The 24,049-nt window shown below is 41.2% G+C and overlaps 1 protein-coding gene across 3 annotated transcripts in view; it reads left to right on the forward strand.

Annotated features, from left to right (window-relative positions):
• Positions 1–24,049, forward strand: part of LOC149541765 (delta-1-pyrroline-5-carboxylate synthase-like) — a 214,169-nt gene that overhangs the window by 106,953 nt on the left and 83,167 nt on the right. For all 3 annotated transcript variants that reach the window (XM_089796874.1, XM_089796875.1, XM_089796876.1), the window contains one exon: positions 8,724–8,874. In XM_089796874.1, coding sequence (XP_089653000.1) covers positions 8,724–8,874 — 151 coding nt within the window. The remainder of the gene's footprint in view (positions 1–8,723; positions 8,875–24,049) is intronic.

The raw sequence follows: 24,049 nt of genomic DNA on the forward strand, positions 1-24,049 counted from the left end.
GCTGAAGACCATCTCCAATGTGCAACCCTCCGGAGGATATCTCACCACCTCAGTTATGCAGATCCAAAGGAGTTTTCGTTCCCAAAGACCTAATGGAAATTTGCAGGCCAATGGCTACAAATTGCTCCAATTGAAATAGAAATCGAATCCACAAAACCGCTTGTCCAAATGGGAGCCTTATGTCCTCTATTTATTCACTTCGCTGAGAAGTTTCTGGAAGTTTTCCGGAATCATCTTTTATGATGTACTTCAATTATTAAACTTTATAAAATTAAATAAATAACTTTATAAAGTTAGAGTACAACCTTAATTTAATATTAGAACGAGTAGGCCCCACTTACTAAATTATTATTCTTCGAGAGCAAAATTGTAATCATCGGAAGACAAAAAGGACCCTCTTCCCATAATCATTTGCCTACGAGAGTCGATGATAGGCAAATCCCCTGTTAAAGTTATGTCGCTAAAAAGGGGACATGACATCCTAAAAGGGTTGTAAAATATAAGGGAGTTATCTTAAAAAAGACAAAGTTTGACATGTTTTGTCTGCTATAAGGACTCCCAGCAGTGCAAACTCTTAATCTATATTAATTTCTATTGTGATCACAGCACTTTGAAGGTGGTTGGTACCTTCCATACCTGTTCTATCTGCAATCTACCAGCATTATTCTATCCTGTTTATGGGCTGTGTATCATTTTGGGAGCCTGTTGCTCCATTTTCTCTAACTTTAGCCATATGTCAGGAGAAGGGTATGAAAATAGCTGTACATCATTTTCTTATGAGCTACAAAATATGCATTGTAATTGTTTAAGGCTGAAAATCTATTCCCAACCACTAAATACATGGTAAAACAAATTGTTAGTTTCTATTCTGGCCGTGCAGCATAATATTATCAGATATACAGTAATTTATTGCTGCACCTGTTCTAGAAATCTCCAATTCAGACTTAGTGGCTGTTTTTTCAGAATATGGTTGACAATTACAAGATGCTATATGTTTCTTCTAGGTGCAATTTTTTTATCCACATCTCTATACAAGGGTGAATTTTCAGCCTTTGGAGTAATAGGCCTGATGCACCTATTTTGGATAGCTGTACAAGTTGCGCTATCTTGGATCACCATGACAAGATGCATGCTTGAAATTGGTGACCGCATGAAGAAACTAGGCCAAGCATCTCTAATTAGGGCAGTGTAAGAAAGTGGATAAAGAACCACCAAAAGTTCTCCATAGATGGTGGTATCTTCTATAGATTTCACAGTAGACTAGATTTTGGAGGATTAGAGACTCCGCAGGCTAGACCTTTTAGAAGGAACAAATGTGAAAGACCCTTTCACATTGTAAAATATGGTGATTTTTATCAATATAAGGCTAATGAGAGCATTGTTTATTGTACGGGTAAATTAGATCAACGCATACAGAGAATGGAAACACGAACAACAGAACTTCGTATATTATTCGCATATGCCAGAACATTACATTATGCTTGATAAGATGATTTACAATGATCCCAGACGGGGTATAAATATTTTCTGCCGAACCGTCTCGAAGGGTTCCGTCGGCTACATAACAATACTAATCTACCCGTCGGCTACAAAATCTTTACCGATGACAACACCCTGTCGGCTACAGTTTCTATTGATGACATCATCCCCCCCCTAAAGGAAAACTCATCTCCAGACGACAATTACAAAATACAATTACAACATATTCAGGACAGATTAACAAAACAGAATACACTAATTGGTCTCCAAAATATGTTGCATCTGCAGCCTTTGCGAACACAATACTGTCTCCTTTAGTCAAGCTGACCTTGATAGCCACCTGTGCTGCCAACTCTAGGTACACTGAGCCAAGTGTCGGCTATACTACCTTCAACTGGATGATCATCTCCTCCCGAGCTCTCTATACATCCACCAAAACAGTGTCACATCCAACACCTACTCCAAGTGTCTCTGGTACACAGACACTCCATGCCTGCAGCAGCTCCAGGTCTCATCAACTGGTCACACTTCCCACGACTGATAACTGCAGTGACTAGGGGTCTAGGGGGCAACGCCCCAAGCGGGGTCGAGGGGCAACAACCCTCGCTGCCAAGACCAAATTAGCACTTCCGAAGCCACATGAAACACCATTTTTTGTGATTTTCTTTTGATCCCACACTCTTTCTGGCAACTGCTCGCATTTTCCACCTGTTTATGTCTTTCCCTTCCCCTCGGCATCATGCGTTACTCATTCTGAACCGTTTCAATCTATCGTCGTTTTTTTCTTTTAAAAAAAAAAGCCTCCTGACACCTTTCTTCTGTGTCTGCAATCTTGTTCTCCCTCTCCAGTTTCTACCATATGGAATGGCTCCCTTCCTGCATTGAAGCTATTCTCACTTCTTTGACATATGGCTTTCCTTTTTTCATATGGGTTTCTATCGCTTTATTTCCTTTCCCGTGCCTCTTTCCTTTCCTGCTAGTTCTCTTTTAATGCTGAAGGGGCATTAAACCGCGAGAAACAACAACCAAATCCGTGGGGAGGAAAAAGGCTTTTAGCCGCGATCGTGAGGGAGATATCCGCGGAAGAAAACCAATCTGCGGGGAGAGCATAAGTGTCCACAAAAAAGAGCAAGCACCTGCGGAGAAAGCTTAACCGCAAGGAAGCGAGGAACAAGTTTGCGGAAAAGACGTCCGCGGGAAAACACCACATCTGCCCATGGAAAAGAAAGCACGACGCTGGAAAAACAACCACTCTCCGCGAAAAGTTAAGAAAGACGTTCGCGGAACCAAAACAGAGATGCCAAGAGCCACCTACCCGCAGAAAACAGTAGGCACCCATAGAAAAAACAATAACATCTTGTGGAACCATAGATGCTATGGGGTGTCTACAAGGCCACCTGTAAAACAAGTGCCCATAGGACAACCTGCCCGCAGCCACACTTTGCTTGCCTCTTTTTCATTTAAAAAAAAAAATTATTTTATTTTATTTTATTCGTACAAAAAAAATACAACTCAGCTTTGAACAAAAAAAATACATCTAAACTTTTCCTCTAGACTTCGCCATCTTGCGATGACGAGGGAGTCGTTTGGACTTGGCCATTTTGCAACGACGACGGAGTCATTCAGGCTTCGTCATTCTTGCGACAACGCGGGAGTCTTCTTGGCATAGTACCTCTTTAGCTTCAACCAGTTCACTGCCTGCGACGCTTCTTGTCTGTCCAAAGTCCACAATTTTATTGCTCCATTGTCACCTACCTCGCGGATCTGGTTTGGCCCAACCCATCTGACCTTAAACTTTCCTGGTTTGATCTCATTTCGTCCGTCATACTTCAACACCAATTGGCCCGGCTGAAACCTATTTAGCTTTAGATGTTTATCGTGCCATGCCTTGCGTATGTTCTGTATCACCTCTGTGGCCCATTGTACTTGCAATTTCGTCGGCTGCCGTCCCTTGCCATCAATAACTGTGTTCTTGATTTTAGAACCTTTACTCTCTATTGCAGAAGTTCTTATTAAGCCTGTTCTCTTTGCTTCCTGTACAGACCGTGCAATGTGTTTTCCTTGCTGCCGGCACCCTTCTAATATATCAGTGGTTTGTCATGACATTTTCCTTTTGTGCAGTTGTACGGTGGGATTTTTCCTTTTTCTGGGTTTATACTATATGTTTTTCCTCTCAGTTTCAGCCGCAACTGCCTTTCCTTCTTCCACTTCTCTGTATTCCTTTAGACATTCATTTTCCTCTTCTTTCTCACCTTCGTCCACCCTTAACATATTACAGCTCGGAAAGAGTTCGTAGTCCTCTATCTCCCAGTGGCAAAGACTGTTGACAGAATCCAAATCGTCGTCTATTGATCCTCCTTCCAACCGCAGGACTCCCTCCTGATCTGGTTCCATACGCTGCCTCCTTTCATCTTCTGTTTCAGAATCTGAGAACAAAGCTTCTTCCCCCACCATCTGGGTGTGCAAATCAATGACGAATTTCCTCCTTTTGCTTTCAAGTGATAAAGTGTTTTTCTTCTAGTCGTGTTTCACTCTAGCTTGAATAAGCCATCCGCGGCCCAGAATGGCGTCGTATCCTTTTCTCTTCAGCGGGATCACGACGAAGTCAAGCAGGAATGGCTGTGTGCCAATCGTCATCAGTTGTGCCATCAGGACGCCGAGAGGCTTAATGCCGTGTTGGTTTGCTGTCAACAACTGAAATGTAGGTGGCCACAATGTTGGCTGTCCCAACCTCTTCTAGGTATCCTCAGGTAAGACATTCACGCCGGACCCTCCATCGACAATTGTGTCCATCAGCACACTTCCGAGAATCCCCATCTCAACTACTGTCAGATGCTGTTCGGATGTGAAGGCTAACAACATTGGGTCTTCTTCACTGGTAGCAATTTCCTTCCCTCTTCCCGGTTCTCCTGGTAACTTGGCAGTTGGCGTGATATTTGTGAGTGCGGATTCGAGCTGAGGCATTGTGAGAAACAGATTGCTTATTTTGACGGGTACCTCAGTTTGTAGTATCTATTGTACGATGCTCTGTTCCGTGCAGTTCCTTGCTGAGGTGCCAGCGGTATCCTTCAACTGAGATGTCTCCGCCTGTGTTGCTTTCTCAATTTTCTTTCGTACTTCCTCCAGCCTCTTATTTTCTTCTGCGGGGTCAGGGTATAGTTTTGCTTGTTTTCGTGTGATTGCCAGTACCTCCTCTTCGTCCGTCCCGACAGTGATCAGATTCACTCTAGACTTCGGGCACTTGGCATCTTCATGATTGCCGGGTTCACACCATTTGCATAACAATTTCGGTGTGTTCCCCGTTGTACACTCCTGGGCAAAGTGACCCCACAAATTACAGGCTTGGCATTGAATGGTCGACGTCCGTTCACATCATACTGAATTTGACTCTGGCTGCCATTGTTATTGTTATTGTTCACATTGTTGTTGTTGTTGTTTTGCTCTCTGTTATTATTTCTGTACCCACCCGAAGTGGCAACATCAATGTTTGTGTTTCCGTTCCCTCCTAATGTGGAAGCTGCCTATATCGGGAGCACTTGTTGAGGTCCCTTGGTTTTCATATTGAAGGGGCATTCTTTTATGGAATGTCCCATGATTTGGCAAATGTCGCAGAATTGGTTCTTTGGACAGGACCCTTTGGTGTGACCTCCTGTCTTACACTCCGTACACCATAGCGCACTGCCCTTTGTTTCTTTTTGCATGTTCTTAAATTCCTTCATTATACGAATCATGTCCTTCTGGAGGGCTTGGACCTTCTTGTTGCTGCTTTTATCATCGTTGCTATCTTTTGCTGAAGATGTGTCATCATCTGACTCTGACAAGCTACTTTTCTTCTTTTTCATCTTCTGCTCGCTTTCCAGTTCATTGCCCGACTGTACGCTTCAGTGTATGACGATGGCAGCACGATCTTCATCTTCTTTCGCAGCTTCGGATGAAGGCCTTCAATGAACCATCTTTTTTGTAGCCCATTAGCCGGCTTATTCTCCATTTTATTGTTCAAGTCCTTCAGCTTCCTGGCGTAAAATCGAACTATTTCATTCTTCCCCTGTTTTGTATTGTATATCTCTACGACAATCTCGTTGTCATCATGCAATAGTTGAAATTCGGTAGTAAACTCCTTAAGGTTGTCTCAAGTGGTTAAATTTTGGGGATTTGCATCGGCGAACCAGTTGATTGCAACATCCCATAAGGTTGCCGGAAATTGTTAGACCCATTCATTTGTATCGGTTATGCCATTTTCCCTCCAAATCGTTTCGCATGTTTTACAGTGTCAGATTGAATCGGTCGTACCATCGCCATCAAACTTCGGTAACTTTTCCTTTGGTCCTGCCATCACTACTGGGTTTTGTGCAAAAGTGTTGTTCGGTCCTACAACACTGGCGCTGTTCACTCCCAAACCGTGGCTTTGCACTCCCACACTGGCGATCTGCAATCCCACACCGGCGATCTGTACTCCCACACTAACAGTCTGCTCTCCTACACCGGTGGTCTGCACTTCGGCGGTCTGCTCTCCCACATCGGTGGTCCCAACAGCTGCGAACCTTGGTGAAGAAGGATCTTCTAAAGTTGTCTCTTCCGGAAGTGTATCGCAGACAAAGAGTTCACTCCATGCTCGTGCTCCCTCGGCACTCCGAGCCGTGCGAGTCGATAATCTTCTGTCTGGATTCTCTTCCCTCGGCGAATACAAATTCAAAAACTCTTCCCTTGCTTCTTCCACCAACTCCATCCACTGTCGAGTCTCCTCTAACAATTCCTCCGCGCTTCTGTGTTCATCGGCAATCTTCTGAAACCTCCTTTTGCGTTCGGCTTGTTGTGCCTGATTTAAATTTTCTTGCCCAGTACAGATTCCATCTTTTCCCTTGACCTTATTTCGATCCTTGTTAAGCTGATTTGGCATTAATCTTCATTCCTTCCACCTTCTAGGTTCATGGGGCAACGGCGCCAAATGTTTATGGTACGAGTAAAATAGATCTACGCATACAGACAATGAAAACACGAACAACAAAACTCTGTATATTATTTGCATATGCCAAAAGATTACATAATGCTTATAAGATGATTTATAATGATCCCAGACGGGGTATAGATACTTTTTCGCTGAACCTTCCGGAAGGGGTCCGTTGGCTACATAACAATACTAATCTACCCGTCGGCTGCAAAATCTTTACCGATGACATGAACCCGTCAGCCCGTTGGCTACAAAATCTTTACCGACGACAACACCCTGTCAGCTACAATTTTTGCCGATGACCTCGTGGGGGCGCTGCCCCCTAGACCCCCAATTGCTGCGGTTATCAGTCGTGGGAAGTGTGACTAGTTGATGAGACCTGGAGCTACTGCAGGCATGGAGTGTCTGTGTACCAGAGGCACTTGGAGTAGGTGTTGGATGTGAGACTGTCTTGGTGGATGTATAGAGAGCTCGGGAGGAGTTGATCATCTAGTTGAAGGTAGTATAGCGACACTTGGCTTAGTGTACCCAGAGTTGGCAGCACAGGTGGCTATCAAGGTCAGCTTGACTAAAGGAGACACTATTGTGTTCGCAGAGGCTGCAGATGCAACATATTTTGGAGACCAGTTAGTGTATTCTATTTTGTTAATTTGTCTTGGATATGTTGTAATTGTATTTTGTAACTGTCGTCTGGAGATGACTTTTTCTCTTGGGGGGGATGATGTCCTTAGTAGAAACTGTAGTCGACAGGGTGTTGTCATCGGTAAAGATTTTGTAGCAGACGGGCCGACGGATTCATGTCATCAGTAAAGATTTTGTAGCCAACGGGTAGATTAGTATTGTTATGTAGCCGACGGACCCCTTCGGGAAGGTTCGGTGGAAAGTATTTATACCCCGTCTGGGATCATTGTAAATCATCTTATAAGTATTATGTAATCTTTTGGCATATGCGAATAATATACGGAGTTCTGCTGTTCGTGTTTCCATTGTCTGTATGCGTTGATCTAATTTACCCGTACGGTAAACAAGCACACCCTCAACTAGCTAATATGAATCCTCAAACCATGATGCAAATAATGCTAAAGTTAGTTGGATTATATAATGGTCCCTAAATGGCTAGTAAGAAGTGCTTAGCATAGAATGTAGTTTGGGGATTAGAAAATCAAGAGTAGAGGTCCAAGTTACTTGGATGCATTAGCTATAGATGTCCTCTTTGATGGATTGGTTGAGCATCTCTTTTCTTGGAAAAGGTCACAAGGAACATAGGGAGGAGTACTTGAAAGGAGGAAACCCATCCAAAGAAATGCTAAAACATTGGAAGAGCAAACAGACCTCAAGGAACCATCAATAATGATGTGTGGAGGATCTAGAGTTGCAATCTTCTTTGAGGATTTACGTACCAGAAATAAGTATAACCCACTGAATGAAGCAAAATCACCCATGGATCTAAGCTGGTGTATAAACAAAATGAAATCAAAGATACTCTTTAGATAAAGGGGCTGGGCAGCAAATTCCTCTTGTCAAGGAATTGTTTATTTGCATCTATTCATATCATAATGTACAAGAATCCTCTCAACCTCAGCCTTCAATCACAAGATCCCAACATAGGGTACCAAGCCTCAGAGCCATACATCAATGCGGGCTTAATCTTTCTGTCAAATATGCACAGCTTTGAAGGATATCATGGGAACACAGCTGGAAGCATTGGCTCTCAAGGACACAGAATGAGACTGAGAGGCAGGCCACAAAGAAAATGGACCAGTAAACTGAACTCCTGAATAAGCATAATAACTAGTAATCCACACACAACTCCTTTGTAGATAAAATGAAACCTAGAAAGAGCATCCTTTGTGGTGTTGAAGACTATTATCTTAGTTGTATAAAGTTTGACCAAAACTTGGCATAGTTCACAAAAACTCATAAAGAGCATCAAGGTTTCTCTGCAGGTCATTGGGTGAATGAGATAGGAGAATCATGTCATTCACAAAGAGCAATATGCCAATCTCAACATAGTGAAGCAGTAAACTAAAATCCTCAAGCTTATCAGTGTAGATACCACAAACTGTTGGAGAAATAGGTCAACCATGCTTGGCTGCAATGTACTTTTGACAAAGTAGATCACAATGAGTCGATGAGTCGGGACTATTCCAACAAGAGCTTCATATATCTGTTGAGTTTTGTCATATTAGTACTCGCTGATTTACCTATATGGAGGGAGGTTTTAAGTAATAATTATCTCAACTTCATTCCAAGTTGGTCATTTGTTCTCTTAACTTGTTACTTCTTTGTATTGCAGGTGTCAGATTGTATGGTGGCATAAAGGCATCCGATCTCCTCAAATTACCTAAGGCTAAAAACTTTCATCATGAATACAGTTCGATGGCATGCACTGTAGAAATTGTGAAGGATGTTCTCGAAGCTATCAGCCATATTCATGAACATGGAAGGTTTGTTATTATTTTCTCTGTATTGATTATTTTTATATCTTGTAAGGAGGATTGTCATTTCATATTGATATGATGAATGTATCTGATCGATATCAAAACAATACATTGTAGATCTGCTTGCAAAAAGGTAACTGGTTGACCTGAATTAATGACCCTTTGTTTGAAGCTATCAAATTCCATATTTGACAGTATGAGAAAGAAAATTAAAAACCAATCTCAGCTTCATAGTTAGTGAGTAATTTTATGCTAGGCTGCTTCTTAAAGCCATCTAGATCAGCTTGGCAGTACAAGGTTAACTACCAGTTATCATGACAGGAAAATGAGATAACTAATTTTGCAACTTGGATTCAACACATTTAAATGAACAATGTTAAATTAGTTTCCTTGGAATTGGACCATTAAAAATTTGTGCTCATGCAATTGAACATAACAACCTATGCTTAGCATGCATTTCTCAGTTCTCTCTTCTCATTTTTGAGCTTTATTAGAAATTGTTCAATTTTTATGCAGGTTTATTTTCCTTGCCAAGGTTTTAAGATACAGAGTACTTGATAAATACTTAGCTAGTTGATATTTTTAAACCACCAACTTTCGGGATCTTAAATATAATTTTAAAAGACAGAGAGCATCCAAATCTGCCGGCCATTCTTCAGGGTATCTTCAAGGTGATAATCAAAACAAGCAGCTGAGGTGCTTTCACTTTCATAATCCCTTCAAGAAAACAATTCTCTTATGAATCTTGCATATAGTCTTCAAATGACGGGAGAATATAGAAGTCATTAATGATAGCTGCAGACATACAATCCAGGCCATCAACTCTGGGGTCCTGAAAGAGAATGCCGCTGCAGAATCTTAGAAGTAATTTAAGAGCAAGCTGATTTCCAACCCTTTCCAAGACATTAGATTTTCTGTGGTGAAAGCTCTAGTCGTTCTCACTGTGGAAGGTTCTAACAAGTAGCATGCACTACAAGAGGGAAACATGACTCTCAACTCTTGGCAGCTGCAGACTTTGACTGTGGAGCACCTTACATATCCTTGTCATGGTTCTCATTTCTTTTGGATGAAGTAATACACCTTTTTTCCCTCGGTTCTGGTTATATATACTATATACTAAATACTAAATACTATATAGTATATACTATAAATGTGGTACTTAAAATCATAGTTCCAAGAATCACGACGATTCATGCGATTCACACGATTCGATTCAAGCCAAACGATTTTTTGTGAATCGATGAATTGGATCAGCAATAAAGGGTTTATGAAATAAGTTGCTCACTAATTCCAAGGGTTTTTTTAATTTGCCTATTCGTGGGCAATTTGATTCCGATTCATGGCCGATTCACGATTTGATTCAGCCTTGCCAATTCCAGTCTGATTTCGATTCTTGTTACTTTGCTTGAAATGCTAGTTATGAAAATATGTATAACAATATAAGACGTAAAGATGTAAATACTTGAACACTAAACATTGAGCATTGAACATTGAACATTGAACAATAAAATTCTAAATAGTTGAATCAACAAACGGAAGATTTCTATCATATAATAGATATCAAAAGTATGAGTGTCTAGTCATAAAGATAATTACATTGGATAGCATGATATCAAAACAAGTGCAAACTACAAAATCAAAATGCCAAGGCCCAAAATGTAGTGGAGGAGGCCTCTAATCATCCCTTAGGAGGTCGGAACACTTGTCATCGGTGTAACTATTTGACTCTCCAAAGTCAAGAGTCCAAAAGGAACACCAACCAGCCTTGCATTTGAAGCATCCTCATCCTCATTAATCTGTGATGGTTCCTCTAGCTCTACATCCTATTGTGCTACTGGACTCTCCTTGTACACACGTCTTGCGATTAGTGATATGCAAGACAATATGTTCAACCACTAGCTTCTTTGCTCTCAGAGATAAACTTAGTTCCTCTTTAGAGAGTGGATGAAGCTATATGAGACTAGTTCCTCTTAGAAGTTGAAGAACTAGAAATTTGAGACAACAATGACTAGTGTGGTGATCGTTGATCTCGGTCCATAACAAATCCACCACAAAATCGGATTCTCCTGTGCCATAGTTTTTATGTTTGCCTTTGCCGCAACCATATAACCCCCAAGAGTAGAAAATTTGGTCCACTCGGTGCAAACCGTTCCAACAGTTTTAGAGTCATACATCCTATCAATGCATCTAAAGAACCCTTCACCTGAAAAAATAAAAAAAATAAAAGATCAAAATTATTAGGAAATAGAAGATGGAAGTTAGGAAAAGATGCATACGAAAAAGATGATAATAATGAGTAACATGATATGAATCACCTCATCATCCTTAATTGGTGTAACTCTACTAGGCTGAGGCATGTACTATTTCGGATTCAATGCATAAGCAACCATATGTAGCGGAATGTTTAGGCTGTCATATCTGCGTTGAATAATAGGCTGAATTTGCTCATTGTAGAATGCTTAAGTGGGGTCTTTCTCTCGCACAAATGTCCTTGTCTAGCCAAGCATAGAATCAATGCACTTGTACACCTCTCCAAGGCTAGGTGCATCCCCATCCCTAGATTTGACGACTTGAAAAATTGGGTTGATGATACAGATTGTATTTTGCATCGCTCCAAAATACATTACTCTTCATTATCTCCTTCACCCTCCTCCCCTTCTTTGTCTCGGACCCATCCAACTGATTCCACTCATTGGTCATAACCTTGAGTTGCAGTGACTCCTGCAGCTCAAGGATTTTCTCCAAAAGAATGAAATACGGTGCATATATGGTCTCAACTAGTTTCAAGATATCCTTTGCAAAGCTTCTGAAGTGTGCATGTGAAGTGTGGTGGTTGTAGATATACATCTACACATCTCTAGCATCATTTGACCACTCCCTTTGTAAGAATTTGCTCTTAGGGCAAAATGACACCAAGATCAAGAAGCTCAAGAACTTAGCACAATATGGACTAATAATGTATGATCATAATAACAATATGAGAATGAATATCTGATGTAAATACACACTAGCAGTGCCTGTATATAAAGGCATCTAGAATGACTAGGAGTCAGCAAAGTGATAAATATGACAACTAAGCATACGTCCACCAAAAGTGGATTATCCTCCATTGTGCATGAATGTACGTGCAACAATGAGAGGATAAGTATAATAGGGTGTATCTCGTGAAGAGATGTTGTAGAGACCATGTGCTTAAATAAGTTGCTAACTCCCATGTTGTCAACAAGACAACTCATATGACAATGCATACTCCTAGGTGTCTACATGACAACTAATATAATAATGCATTAACCTAAGTAAACTTAAGTAAAGTGTAAATAGTAATTAATTATTTACACTAACACCCTTAATTTAGTCAATCTTCCCCACATCCTTGAGTGCATTGTTCATGGCACGCACACAACATGAAGTCCAACAAATATGTCTATATGTTCGCTTAATAAGCCTCCTTGCATCTTTGCACACAAGTGTTGCATATGTCACTACTTGGACCACATTTTGTGGCCTAGTCTCCTCAATAATTGTCTGAAAGATGTGAAACTGAAAATCAGCATCCTTTCGATGCCCTGAACAATCAATTACTTAAATGAAAGAATGGGCCCCAAGAGCATGTAACTACAGTAGTGATGAGTAGATGGTTCCTAATGTTTGTCCACCCATCCATGATAATGCTGTGTCCAGACTCCTAATATACTCTCATGGTTTCCATTGCCATATAGATCTTGGCATACTCTTTATCCAAGATTGTGGTACTCAATTTGTGCTCACCTAGTGTTATAGATGATGGTCCTCCCCCCTTCCCCATCATTTGCATCATCTCCTTATAATAAGGAGATCGAGCTACATTAAGTGGTATGCCATTGGAAAAAAATAATTTGCTGATGGATTCTTCTATCTTCTCCTTCATGTGCACATTAAACAAATATGCTATGAGGTTACTTTCAGTTTGCACCTTGTGTTTTCCCTTGCTTTGCTGTGTTTCAACCATGCCACTATAAGTGGATGAAGGTGCTAAGGCTTCCCTTGACAATGTTGTTGCTCTTTGCTTTGATCCAGGAGTAGAGATATGTGGCTACCCTGTATTTTCAGATCATGCACCTGCTGAATACTCTGATTTTGTTGCCTGTTGGACAAGGTAGTAGGCAATGCAATTCCCTAGTCATCTGGAACACGCCAAAGCTCGTTGAACTCAATTCTAATAATGCAGATTTTTAGGCTTCTTCAGAAGTTCACATGCTCCCACACCTTTTCCTAGTTAATAGAGGAAGTGTGCATTCACACTAGTGATACTACCAAATCTGTACCACAAATGTTTCATTTCCATTTCCGTCTAGCACCATCTGATGTTGGGGTTGTTGTCATTGTTGTAAACTGTTTGAGAGGAGACTTAGGATCATAAGTAGCCCTAGCATAGTTTGTCAATAGTGTGGAGGGGCAATTAGTAGATGGTGGACCAAGTTTACGGATTTGGCTCATGCTCACCTCCCTCCTTGGTGTCATCATCATGCTCCGGTTCGTAATCTGATTGGCTGCCAGTGCCACTATGAGAATAAATTTCCATCTTATCATTACTTGTTTTATGATTGCGGCAGCTCATTTTGACACTGCATTTCACCAAGTGAAAAAAAAGTCAATAAATACATGGTTTCAGCCTATGCCCTACTTTAAATGTTTAGAATTCTAAATTAAACAACAAGAATTTAGAAAATGAAACACCGAGAATATACTTCAATCTAGAAATGAAATAGCTTTAACAAAATGAAACAACAAGAAATTTAAAACTAAAAACAATGAACATTCGTTTGAATAGTAGAAAATAAAACAAAAAATCAATTACAAACCCTACCTTTTGCTTGAAATGTCTCTTTAACAAGGTGAAGAATCTCCCTCTTCTTTCTCTGTCACTTAACTTTGACTTGCAATAACACTTTTCACTCTTACAATCACCCTTTTCTCAATTCTTCACTCTTCTTGCTGGTGTGGCAAATGCTTAGAAAGGAAAAAATGTATTAAAATGAAGCTTAATAGTGTTTTGCAGGGAATATAACACAGGGGATGGTCCCCACATACCTCTAGGGCAAGAATAAAACCCATAAAACAAATATTTTAAATTTTTTTTATTGCACTTTATCCATCAACTATTATAGGGGATGCTTGGGCATCCTTTGAGTGGTTGAGGGACGTTGTTGTGTCCCCCTATCTTCTCTAGGGATGCTAGGAACGTCCCTGCGTTTCTGACGGATGATGGTGATTTGAGTGACGCTGCTAGCGACATCATCCCCACATCCCCGATGCGTTTGTGTTCTAGGTACCCTGCATTGGGGGGGGGGGTGTGTGGAGCATCCCCAATGTACACTACTTTCTACCAAAGCCCACTTTTGAAAAGTTCTATTATTTAGAGAAGTTCCACAATTTCAAATGAAAACTGCTGAATCCAAAGAGAATAAAACCTTAAACATATCTAGTCATAGGTTGTTGTCATTAATAAACTTTTAATTTTTCTTTAATTTCACTTTATCCATCAGCTATGAAAGGGGATGCCTGGGCATCCTTTGAGGGGTTGAGGGACATTGTTGTGTCCCCCTATCTTCTTCGGGGAGGCTAGGAATGTACCTGCATTTCTGATGGATGATGGTGATTTGAGTGATGCTGCTAGTGACATCATCCTCACATCCCTGATGCGTTTGTGTTCTAGGTACTCTGCATTGGGGGGGCGGGGGGGGAGGCGGAGCATCTCCAATGTACACTACTTTCTACCAAAGCCCACTTTTGAAAAGTTTTATTATTTAGAGAAGTTCCAGAATTTCAAATGAAAACTGCTGAATCCAAAGAGAATAAAACCTTAAACATATCTAGTTGTAGTGTCATTAATAAACCATAACCTTTTCTCATCTTTCCTTTTTTTTTTCCAAATTTAGGTCAACTAGAAAATTTAATGAAATTATTACACTCATTTTTACCATCTTATAATTTGATCTATAATCCCCATGCATTATTTTCTCCATTGTTGAATGGAGTCGCACATTGTGAGAATGAAAAATCCGATAAATCATAAGATGCTATCCAGAATTTCAAGCCCAAGATTAAAAACTGTGGAAGACTTTACACATACATATGATATCATTTGTAGGAATCTATGTGAGTAGAATGTTCTGTTACTCTTCATTTCTATCTAGATCATTATTTTTTCTGATGTATAGGTCATTCCCTTCTACAAGAAAACTTCAGTGTAGCTCTAATGTCATTCATTTGGGATCACTGGCCTCCTACAATGTCCTGGTTCTTTCCCCCTTTGAGCATCACCTAGATGCAATGCATACCAATTGGGCTGTATTCACACTCATGAGAAATTGGTTCTTATGGATCAGTACTCATGAAATAAGGTTTGAAGTACATTGACTTGAAGCTAGACAGTCGGATTGGAAATTCGTTTCACATTATTAGTAGAAAATTTCCTAATCTTGATATACAACTGCACGGACAACTCTGATGATGAGAAGGTTTGCTTCCAGAGCAATCATACTTTTAGATTAGCTGGTCTTCTATATAAAAAAATGCATAAATATTGGGGGTAACTCTTCTCTATTTAAAGAGAAATAACTGAGAAGCACCATTTATAGACAGGATATTAGAGATTTAGAGCACAGATTAAACTGGAAGTAAAAGAAGCTGTACAATATAATTCGAGGAAGTCTCAGGGTTATGTCAAATATCAGGAGGAATGCTTGCTGAACTGCACCAAGAGAGAGAGAGAGCCCTGACTAAATTTTCCTGAAAATCCTTTGTCCTATGACCAATGATTCTTACATTCCTTGCGACTCCATGTCTTGGAGGGACCTACATACTCATGCTATATAGTGGTTTGAGGATTGGACTTGCTTTTTGTCCACTTTACCAATACATAGGACAAAATTTTTATTACCCATGTAAGTGCATAGATATATCATTGACACAAACTCATGCATTAACTATGCAAAATATGCAAGGTCATATCAGAAATGTGAGTTACATCCACATGCCAAGTCATGGGTAGTGACCTAGTACAATGCTATGTGTGACAACAAACTAACTATGATATTTGTGGTTCATAAATGTTCTATGGCATGTTTTGTAAACATGCAAAGGTTCTCCAACAATATAAAAGCACCCCATAATTTCCCCTAGCTATTTCCAGTTTCTAGCATGTATATAATTCATATAACAGTAGTCAGAAAGCAATAAGAGCATTTGAAAATTATGCTAGAAAAAGAAACAATCCAAAAATTCTCTTCTGTTTTCCTATCTCTAGATGCTATCAGCCTATAATTTCATCTATGACTTATGATTGATCTACTTGTGTAAAACTGTATTTCAAAGAACCATAAAAATCTTATGAAATAAATACCAAATAATTAAAGTATTTTATAATTATACTATAAACATGATATTGGTGTACACTAGTTCACACTAACATAGCATAGTCATCAATGGACATATATATGCTTGTATTTCTTTGTAATTTCTATATGCTATAAGATAAGGTAAGATAAATTTATTAAAGGTAAGATAAATTTATTAATGTCCAACTAGAGACCACCAGGGTCTAAGGGACTGAGAACAATACAAAAGGGTAAAACGCTAGCAAGGGAGAGCACCCGCAAAAAAAGAAAGAAAGCAAAAGAACAGAAAAGTTAAGAGCTAAATACTCCTCATAGAAGAGAACTAGTCTAGAATAGAAGGATACGATCTAGGACGAGAAGGTGTCGTTGGTCACCGCCCCTGGAGACAGCTAGAAGAAGGGCGTCGTTGTTGAGTGTGTCCACTACAGGGTCTCATAGATTTGGTGTGACTTGAAATAGTACAGAGAGACCGCTTCGTCCCCAGAGCAAGGGCCATGAGTGTAAAGAATGAGATGATAAGCTTCTCATGAGTCTATCTTGATGGGGACTGAAGTTGAATAGTATAATCTCTCCTAAAGATAAAGTGCCAGACACTGCTGGTTAGTATATTTGAAGAATGAAGAAATGGATATGCACTCCTTGAACAAGCAATAGAACCTCCCCTTGACCTCATAGTAGACGGGGCAACGAAAAATAAATTTGTCTCAGTCTGCACCTCAACAAGGGGGCAAAGGTGATAGATCCTGTGCTCTTTGTTGATCTGGTGGTTCGTCTGTACACATAGCCGGTGAGAGCCCACTCTAAAAGATCCCAAGGAGATGCGAAGGGCATGATTCCACTAACAAGTTAGATACCAAGGGCATATAATGACCCTGTTCTAGTTATCAAGGAAGTGCTTGGCATAGAAGACCATCCTCAAGCAGAGCCCCCTCGGAGGTTTATTCCAAGTCGTTAGAATACATTGTCTGTAGATGTCGAGTCTAACATGCTCGTTCAACTTGTGTTGAGAACTTGAGACTGAACTAGGTAAGTAGGGGCATCCAACGAGAATTGGAAGGGGGTAAGGCGGTCCATCGCAATACGAATCGAGCCAAAAAGGGTAGAGGCCTGGAAGAACCAGCAGCGAGACTTGCCATCAGGATCAAACCCCGCGATCCCCTCTAAAGAAAAGTGAAAGATCCCCAATATCGAGGGTTTTGGAAATTGCTGTTTGTTTCACAATTTGAGTGTTTGGTTAGCGTTTGGCATCTATGGAAGACTTTGCTCAATTCTGAATTTTTTTTTTCTTGTTGGTTTTTCAATTGTTTTTGGATTTTTGAAGATATATGCAAAAACAAAAGATAACTAGCAAACAAATCTGAACTACATATAATAAACAACAACAATCTGGAAATGTCTCAAACTGTACTAGGAATAATAATTAGATTTTTGTGTTCAAATAGAAAGATTGCCAATGTTGACTGCTGCCTCAAATATTGACGTCTCAGCTACAAATATGGCCACCCAGCTGAAAATGGGTCTCCCACAAATGCAAAGCTGTCTAGGAAGAAATCGATTGCTCCTTTGATCTCATTGTTACCAATATCTCATAAGTCAATCACCCACAGACTTGTTGAGGTTTGTGTCCCAACAATCCAGACTTAAGTGTTTTGTCCCAAGCCACAAAATCGCTCTCCCATAGCAATTCCAAATATTATAAGCTTCAAATGTCAAAAGATGATCAAAAATTTGGTCATCATCTCCTTATAACTCCTCCCAAGTGCAAATTGAACCCTAAATGAAATTCACACCTTGCACTTTTATATAAAATATAATAAAATAACATTTTCTCAAATAAAGGTGTCCATGTTACAGGAAAAACATTGCTTAATTAAAATTTAATAGCTCACGGCATCAAAAAGTCTCCGGATAGTGAAAATTGTGTATAATAATTCGAGACCTTTCCAACGAGCTATAACACATAGGCATACCTGACCAAATGAAGCAAATATCCCCTTATTACTCCGAAATGGCTATATAAATAGCCTTATTTTAATTTGTTTAATCACTAACTTAGGAGATATTTAAATATATTAAAATATTTCCCATATAGCCTATAATAGCCCAAAATAACCAACCACACATGAATTTGACCCTCTCACCTGTCTGTGACTGATGCCAGATAAAATAGGTCAACTGGCAGGCTCTTCCCTAAAATCTAGGGATGCTCCTAAAAGATAGAAAACTCATCTTGTCACCCTGAAACTGAAACCAGGAATTGGTCCCAAGAAACCTCATATCTGAAAACTGCCACATTCTCCTAAATTTTTGGGAAACATCCTAAAATCAAGGAACTGCACCAAAATGGCCCAAAACTGTCTGAAATGCCATGTCCAGCCATTGAATCCGCTATGTGAGTCTCTGTCCAACACTGCAAGCCTATGCGACTCCTATGATATGCTAACTCCTATGACTTTGATAGTCAAACTAAGGAGGGGACATGACAAAAAGTAGGCCAAGTAGGAATATCTATGGCGACCCTCAATAGAGTCAATAAAGCTTTGAAGCTAGTGAAGAAACTAGATCAAATAAAAATAGTCCCCTATCTGAAAGGTTGAGCCCCAAACTCTGCTAAAATGATATTGTGGGGTGTAGATTGGTGACATCTGAGAATGTGCCGAAGAAAGAGTTTGAACTCTCTTAACAGAAGGCTCATCAAACTCCAAGAGGGAGGGACCCTACACAACAGAGCCATAGGGGATAGTCGGTTTGACGAGAGAGTCCAAAAGGGACATCTTGGTCATAGTGTCCAGGAAATGGTGGCGAAAACATTGCCTCTCGAGCATAGCAGGGGAGCCAAGCCCCTTACTAACCTGAGGCTGCATAGTTGGTCTCAAATTGAAGTGAGGCCCAGAGAACCTGACCCCCAGGTAAGTATATGAAGATGTGATCTCGATCTCACTACCTTGAAACTGAAAATGGAGATGCGAGGTCTTCAAACAATTGAAGACCATAACCCGAATCTTCCCAAGGTTAACCACTAATTGCTATGAGTCACAGAAGGAGGCAAGCTCGTCCAGAAGTCTCTGTAGCCCCTCGGGGGAAGAAGCTAGGAGAACCACATTGTCATCAAATAAAAGAATGGAGATCAAGACTTGGTGTAGATAGCAACCATCGCTAGGGAGTGAGAAAACCCGGAGGAAGGGCTCAAGCTCATCAATGTAGATACGAAAAAGAGTGGGGAAGAGAGGATAACCTTGCTTCACCCCAATGGTGCTCTTGATAAGATCAAAAAATCCCTCAAAAGTCTTGAATCTGCCAATAACAATCTCATATAATCCATAATAGCCAGCAAGAGAATCTCATAAATCTTGATGGGCCTAAGCCTTTAAAATGGAGCCACTCGAAGGACAGGATCAAAGGCTTTGCAAAAGTCTACAAAGCAACAGTAGACTTTCGTAGAGTGGTGTCGAGCCTCCTCAATAATGGTCCATAAAGTCAAAATGTGATCCATGATTTGAAAATCTGTGTGACAGCCGACTTGACCCCTAGCCCGACAGTGCCTTTGGTCAAGCTCTTTGGATAAGGTAGTATTTAGCATGGTGGCATATAGTTTGTCAAAGGTTTGCCCAACCATAATGGTCCAAGTTGCCAGGATTCAAGGCAGGCTCGGACTTGTGAATCATATAGATAATATGTTGTGACCATGAGTTTGGGGGAAGCTAGTGCAAACCATCCTATTGAAGAGCACCGTGAGAAAAGAGCTGAGATCTGAAATACCAAGCTTAAAGAGCTCAGCCTGGAACCCTTCCTCATGTGGTGTCTTGCTGGTGTTCATGAGTCTAACTACCTCACTGATGGTGGAGTATGCGAAGAGGTGACAACAGGGAGGGGGAGTGAGATGAAGACAGGGTTGGTTGAGGATATCGTAGAGAATGGAAGTGTGAGAAGAGAGGGAGCTCTGTTTGAGAGTGGAGGGCAGAGGGGGATGCCAAGGGAACATGGTGCGCCAAAATAACTTCGAGGACTGTAGGAGAGAGGTACAGATTGATCTACAGTACAATAAGCAAAATTTTTGCTTCTTGTGGCGAAGAAAGTGATGATATGCGAGCCTCAACTAAGTGGAAGAGGGAGGAGTGGACAGAGTTGAGCGAATCGAATGATGAAAGGACTTGGAGTCTGCGTCAAATCACTAGTTCATGGGGCAGGAGTTCTTGCACTTAGGGTAGCGGGTGAGGGAGGAGGTGTGTTGGGGGATAGAGAGAAGGGTAGACTCCCATAGAGCGGACGCAAGTGACCCAAACATGTAGGTAACATCCCCAAAATCAGTGAAGGGATCTTGGTGGAGAAGTCGTCTAAGGTGGTGAACAAACAGGTCACAGTCATACTCTTGAAGCAAAAGGAGGTGTGGGTGAGAGGAGAGAGATTGCCAAATGTTGGGGGGCAAGAGGGATTGGGGGAAGGTTGAGGAGGGAAAGGCAAAGGAGGTGTGCAAAGGGTGAGGCTAAGGAGGGCATGATCGGCTAGGGGAAGGTAAGAGATAGTGAAGCAATAGATGGAGGAGATGATGGAGGCACCAGAAAGAACATAGTCCATGATGCTTGCACCGCCACAGTGAGGCCAACAAGTATTATGCTGGAGTTAGGGAAGCAGGAAAGCACACTTAGGATCACCAAATCAGTGGACTCACATAGTTGCAGAAGATGGTGGCCATACCGAGTGAAGGGTCCCTGACAGTCCTTGGAGAAGTGTTGTAAACCCATGGTGCCCAGATCAGAAGCGGTCATACACATAGGGTCAGATCTATAGTCATGGATGAGAGTCTAAAGATCTCTAGTCCGTGCATTGAAATCTCCCAATATGATGATGTCACCCATAGCTGAAAATTTGATAATATGTTTGAGAAGGTCGTCATGGGGGTCTCCTCCCTCCATACCGTAGATTGCATAATAGGAAGATGCTAGCAAGAAATAACAATATCGATGTAGATGTCTTTGTGGAGTGATATCATTTAATCAATACAAATCCACACGAATTGGTGGAGTTGTCAGAGTGGACCACAAAAATAGTGCTCAAAAGGCAATCTCTAACTAAACAGGCGACCCCACCGGACCCCTTGACCCCACCAGAGCATTTGACCTCATCCCTCAAAGAAGATAGCCACTGATAGCCAATAACCCTTGGGAGAGGGCTCATGGGACTCTTGTGCGTCTTTGTAACCAAAAGGAGGTCAGCTGACCTGATAGCATCACTAAGTAAGCCAGGCAAGGACCATAGTGTACTATTTCCATTTGAGAGTGGAGGCACAAGGAACCAATAAGAGCCTCACCTATGCCCGATTGCCTCTGTGCATGTCGTTTGGCCTTAGAGGCTAATCTCTGATCCCAACTTGCAAGAAAAGTGCCATAAACCACAACCTTAAGGTTTCTAATCATTGCCCATTTACCCTCTTGATGGGCAACCACCGCAAGAGCCCAAGCTTGCTCAAGTTCTTTCACTTGTGATCTAGTAAGGTCTTCATCAAGATAAATCTTGGTGGAGAGAGGGAAGAGCTTCCTCTTTGCCCTAAGAACCGGAAGATAGACAACTAGTGAGAGGAACCTAATGAAGAGTTTGTTGTCATGTCCAATCCAAGCACATCAAGTGTGATGTCAGTGATATCTAGCTAGTCCTTGAGAAAGGAGTATCCTACTATTAGAGGTTCAGATGATGGAAGAGGGAGACCGTGTACCCTCAAGTTTAACTCACAAGCACGTTTGACCCTTTCATCTGGTAGCTTGTTTGGGACTAGCTTTTCTACCCCGGAGAGGTGGAATTTGGGTTATTGCAAATGGATGCCCAAGTTTTTAGGTATTGTTCAATTTCAGTCTTCAGGGCAGATTGTTTCTCTTTAAGTTTGTGTAAATCAGATAATTGCTCTTTGCTGCCGTCCACCTGTGTTGTGAGGTCTTCAATGTCTGAGATGGCAGTATGGAGTTTTCTAAGTTTTGTTGTAGTCGGCAATTGGTTGGTAGTTGGCATTCGGTAATTTAAGTATTTAATACTTGTGTTAGTAGGTAGTTAGGAAGTGGGGAGTGTGTCGGTTGGTTTCTAACCAATCGACCCTTTTCTAAGCAGATTGATACTTGGACATTGTACATTCATGTTTTGGTGATATTAATAAAATAAAATTGTTCCTCGCCTCCATTAGGATAACATTGTGGGATGGTATATTGGTGAGTTTGACAGTAATAGTTGTATGATATTCTGTAACTTCTAGTAGTAATTGGTCTCTACATTTTTGGCGCCGTTGCCTAAGTTCGGATCTGGAGGTATTGTGCTAGACAGGATGGACTAATGGGAAGACCATTTATACCTTACATCCAAATTACTAATAGTGACAGAGAGGAGGAAATAACTAGGGAGGATCAGTTGACATGCGACTTGGTGACAGCGTGGGAGGTTGCGATCGAGCAATACGTGCAAAGGGAAGCCCGTGAGAGGACGGTGCCTAAGAGCACAGTATGCGACGAACCCTTCGTGCCATCGACGGTGCATGATCTCCTAGGAAAGATTCCTCGGCTTTTGGGAAGGAACCTCGTATATATTGAGGACAAAAGAGCACAAATCGAGAGGGAAAGAAGAAGGCAACAAGTTCTTCAACGATTTACTGAGAGGGCGCGAAATCCCAAAGGAGAGGAACCCAATAAGCCAAGATAGAGAGATAGGCACTGAATTACTTCATGCCCCTAATTCCAAATAAATACCGGAGGACAACACCATAGGACGAAACTGAGGAGGAAGTCACCCTAAGAACCTTACGTCTCCAGTAGCAAGAAGAGAGACGTCGTAACTAGAGAACACAAGGGGATTCCCATCAAAGTCAAGAAGGGTGGATTGAACATACTACTGATGAATTAGCCAATTTGGTTATTTCAGACACACCAGAAAGGCAGTTCGGGTGCTGGAAACCAGAAACCCTTGAACGGAAAGAACTCCCTCAAGAGGAGATAAGGAGTCAGGTGTCTAGCCCATCAGGAAGTGGTGTTCCATCGGGAGGTAAACTTCCATTGGGAAGTGGTGTTCCATCTAGAGGGGGGTTCCAGAGGGAAGTAGGGTTTCATCCGGCGGGTGTTCCATTAGGAAGTGGTGTCTGATCTAGAAGTGGGGTTCCACCTGGTGGTGGTGTTCCCTCGGGAGGAGGGGTTCCATTGGGAAGGCAACAACAAGGAAAGAAAATGGTAGTTGATAAACAAAAATTGCCTAAATTTACGGGGAACGGATTAGAGGACCTTGCTCGCCATTGCAAAACCTGTATAACTATATGGCAAGCGAACGGGGAGAATGATAGTAATGAATGGTTGAAGGCATTTCCTGCCACATTAAGGGGGATCACCATAGATTGGTATGCAGACTTGGGTGCTAGCAAGAAGAACACTTGGGATAACTTGCGTGAAGCATTTGAGGAGGAATTCAAATTGTTAAGAGATGATGATGAAATTGTCACAGAAATCTATAACACCAAGCAAGACAAGAAGGAATCGATGAAGGCTTATACCAGGCGACTGAAGGAGCTCATTGCAGACAGGTTAAAGAAAATATGGTCCATTGAAGGCCACACCCCATCCTTAAGAAAAAAAATGAAGATAGTCCCACCATCCACTTTTGAAGATGCTTGTACGCTTGCCATGGACATTGAAAGTGAAAATAAAACCTCTAAGAGGAGACGGCATGGAAGCTCTAGTGAAAGTTCAGAGGAGAGTGAGGAAGAGTCGAAAATGATCCAAGCCTTGAGAAAGGACCTCAAATGGCTAATGAAGGAAGTAGTCGGAACTAAGGATGAG

Source organism: Cupressus sempervirens, chromosome 8, assembly GCF_028749045.1.
Source record: "Cupressus sempervirens isolate cs-2001-9-10 chromosome 8, ASM2874904v1, whole genome shotgun sequence".
In the NCBI taxonomy this organism is placed as follows: Eukaryota; Viridiplantae; Streptophyta; class Pinopsida; order Cupressales; family Cupressaceae; genus Cupressus; species Cupressus sempervirens.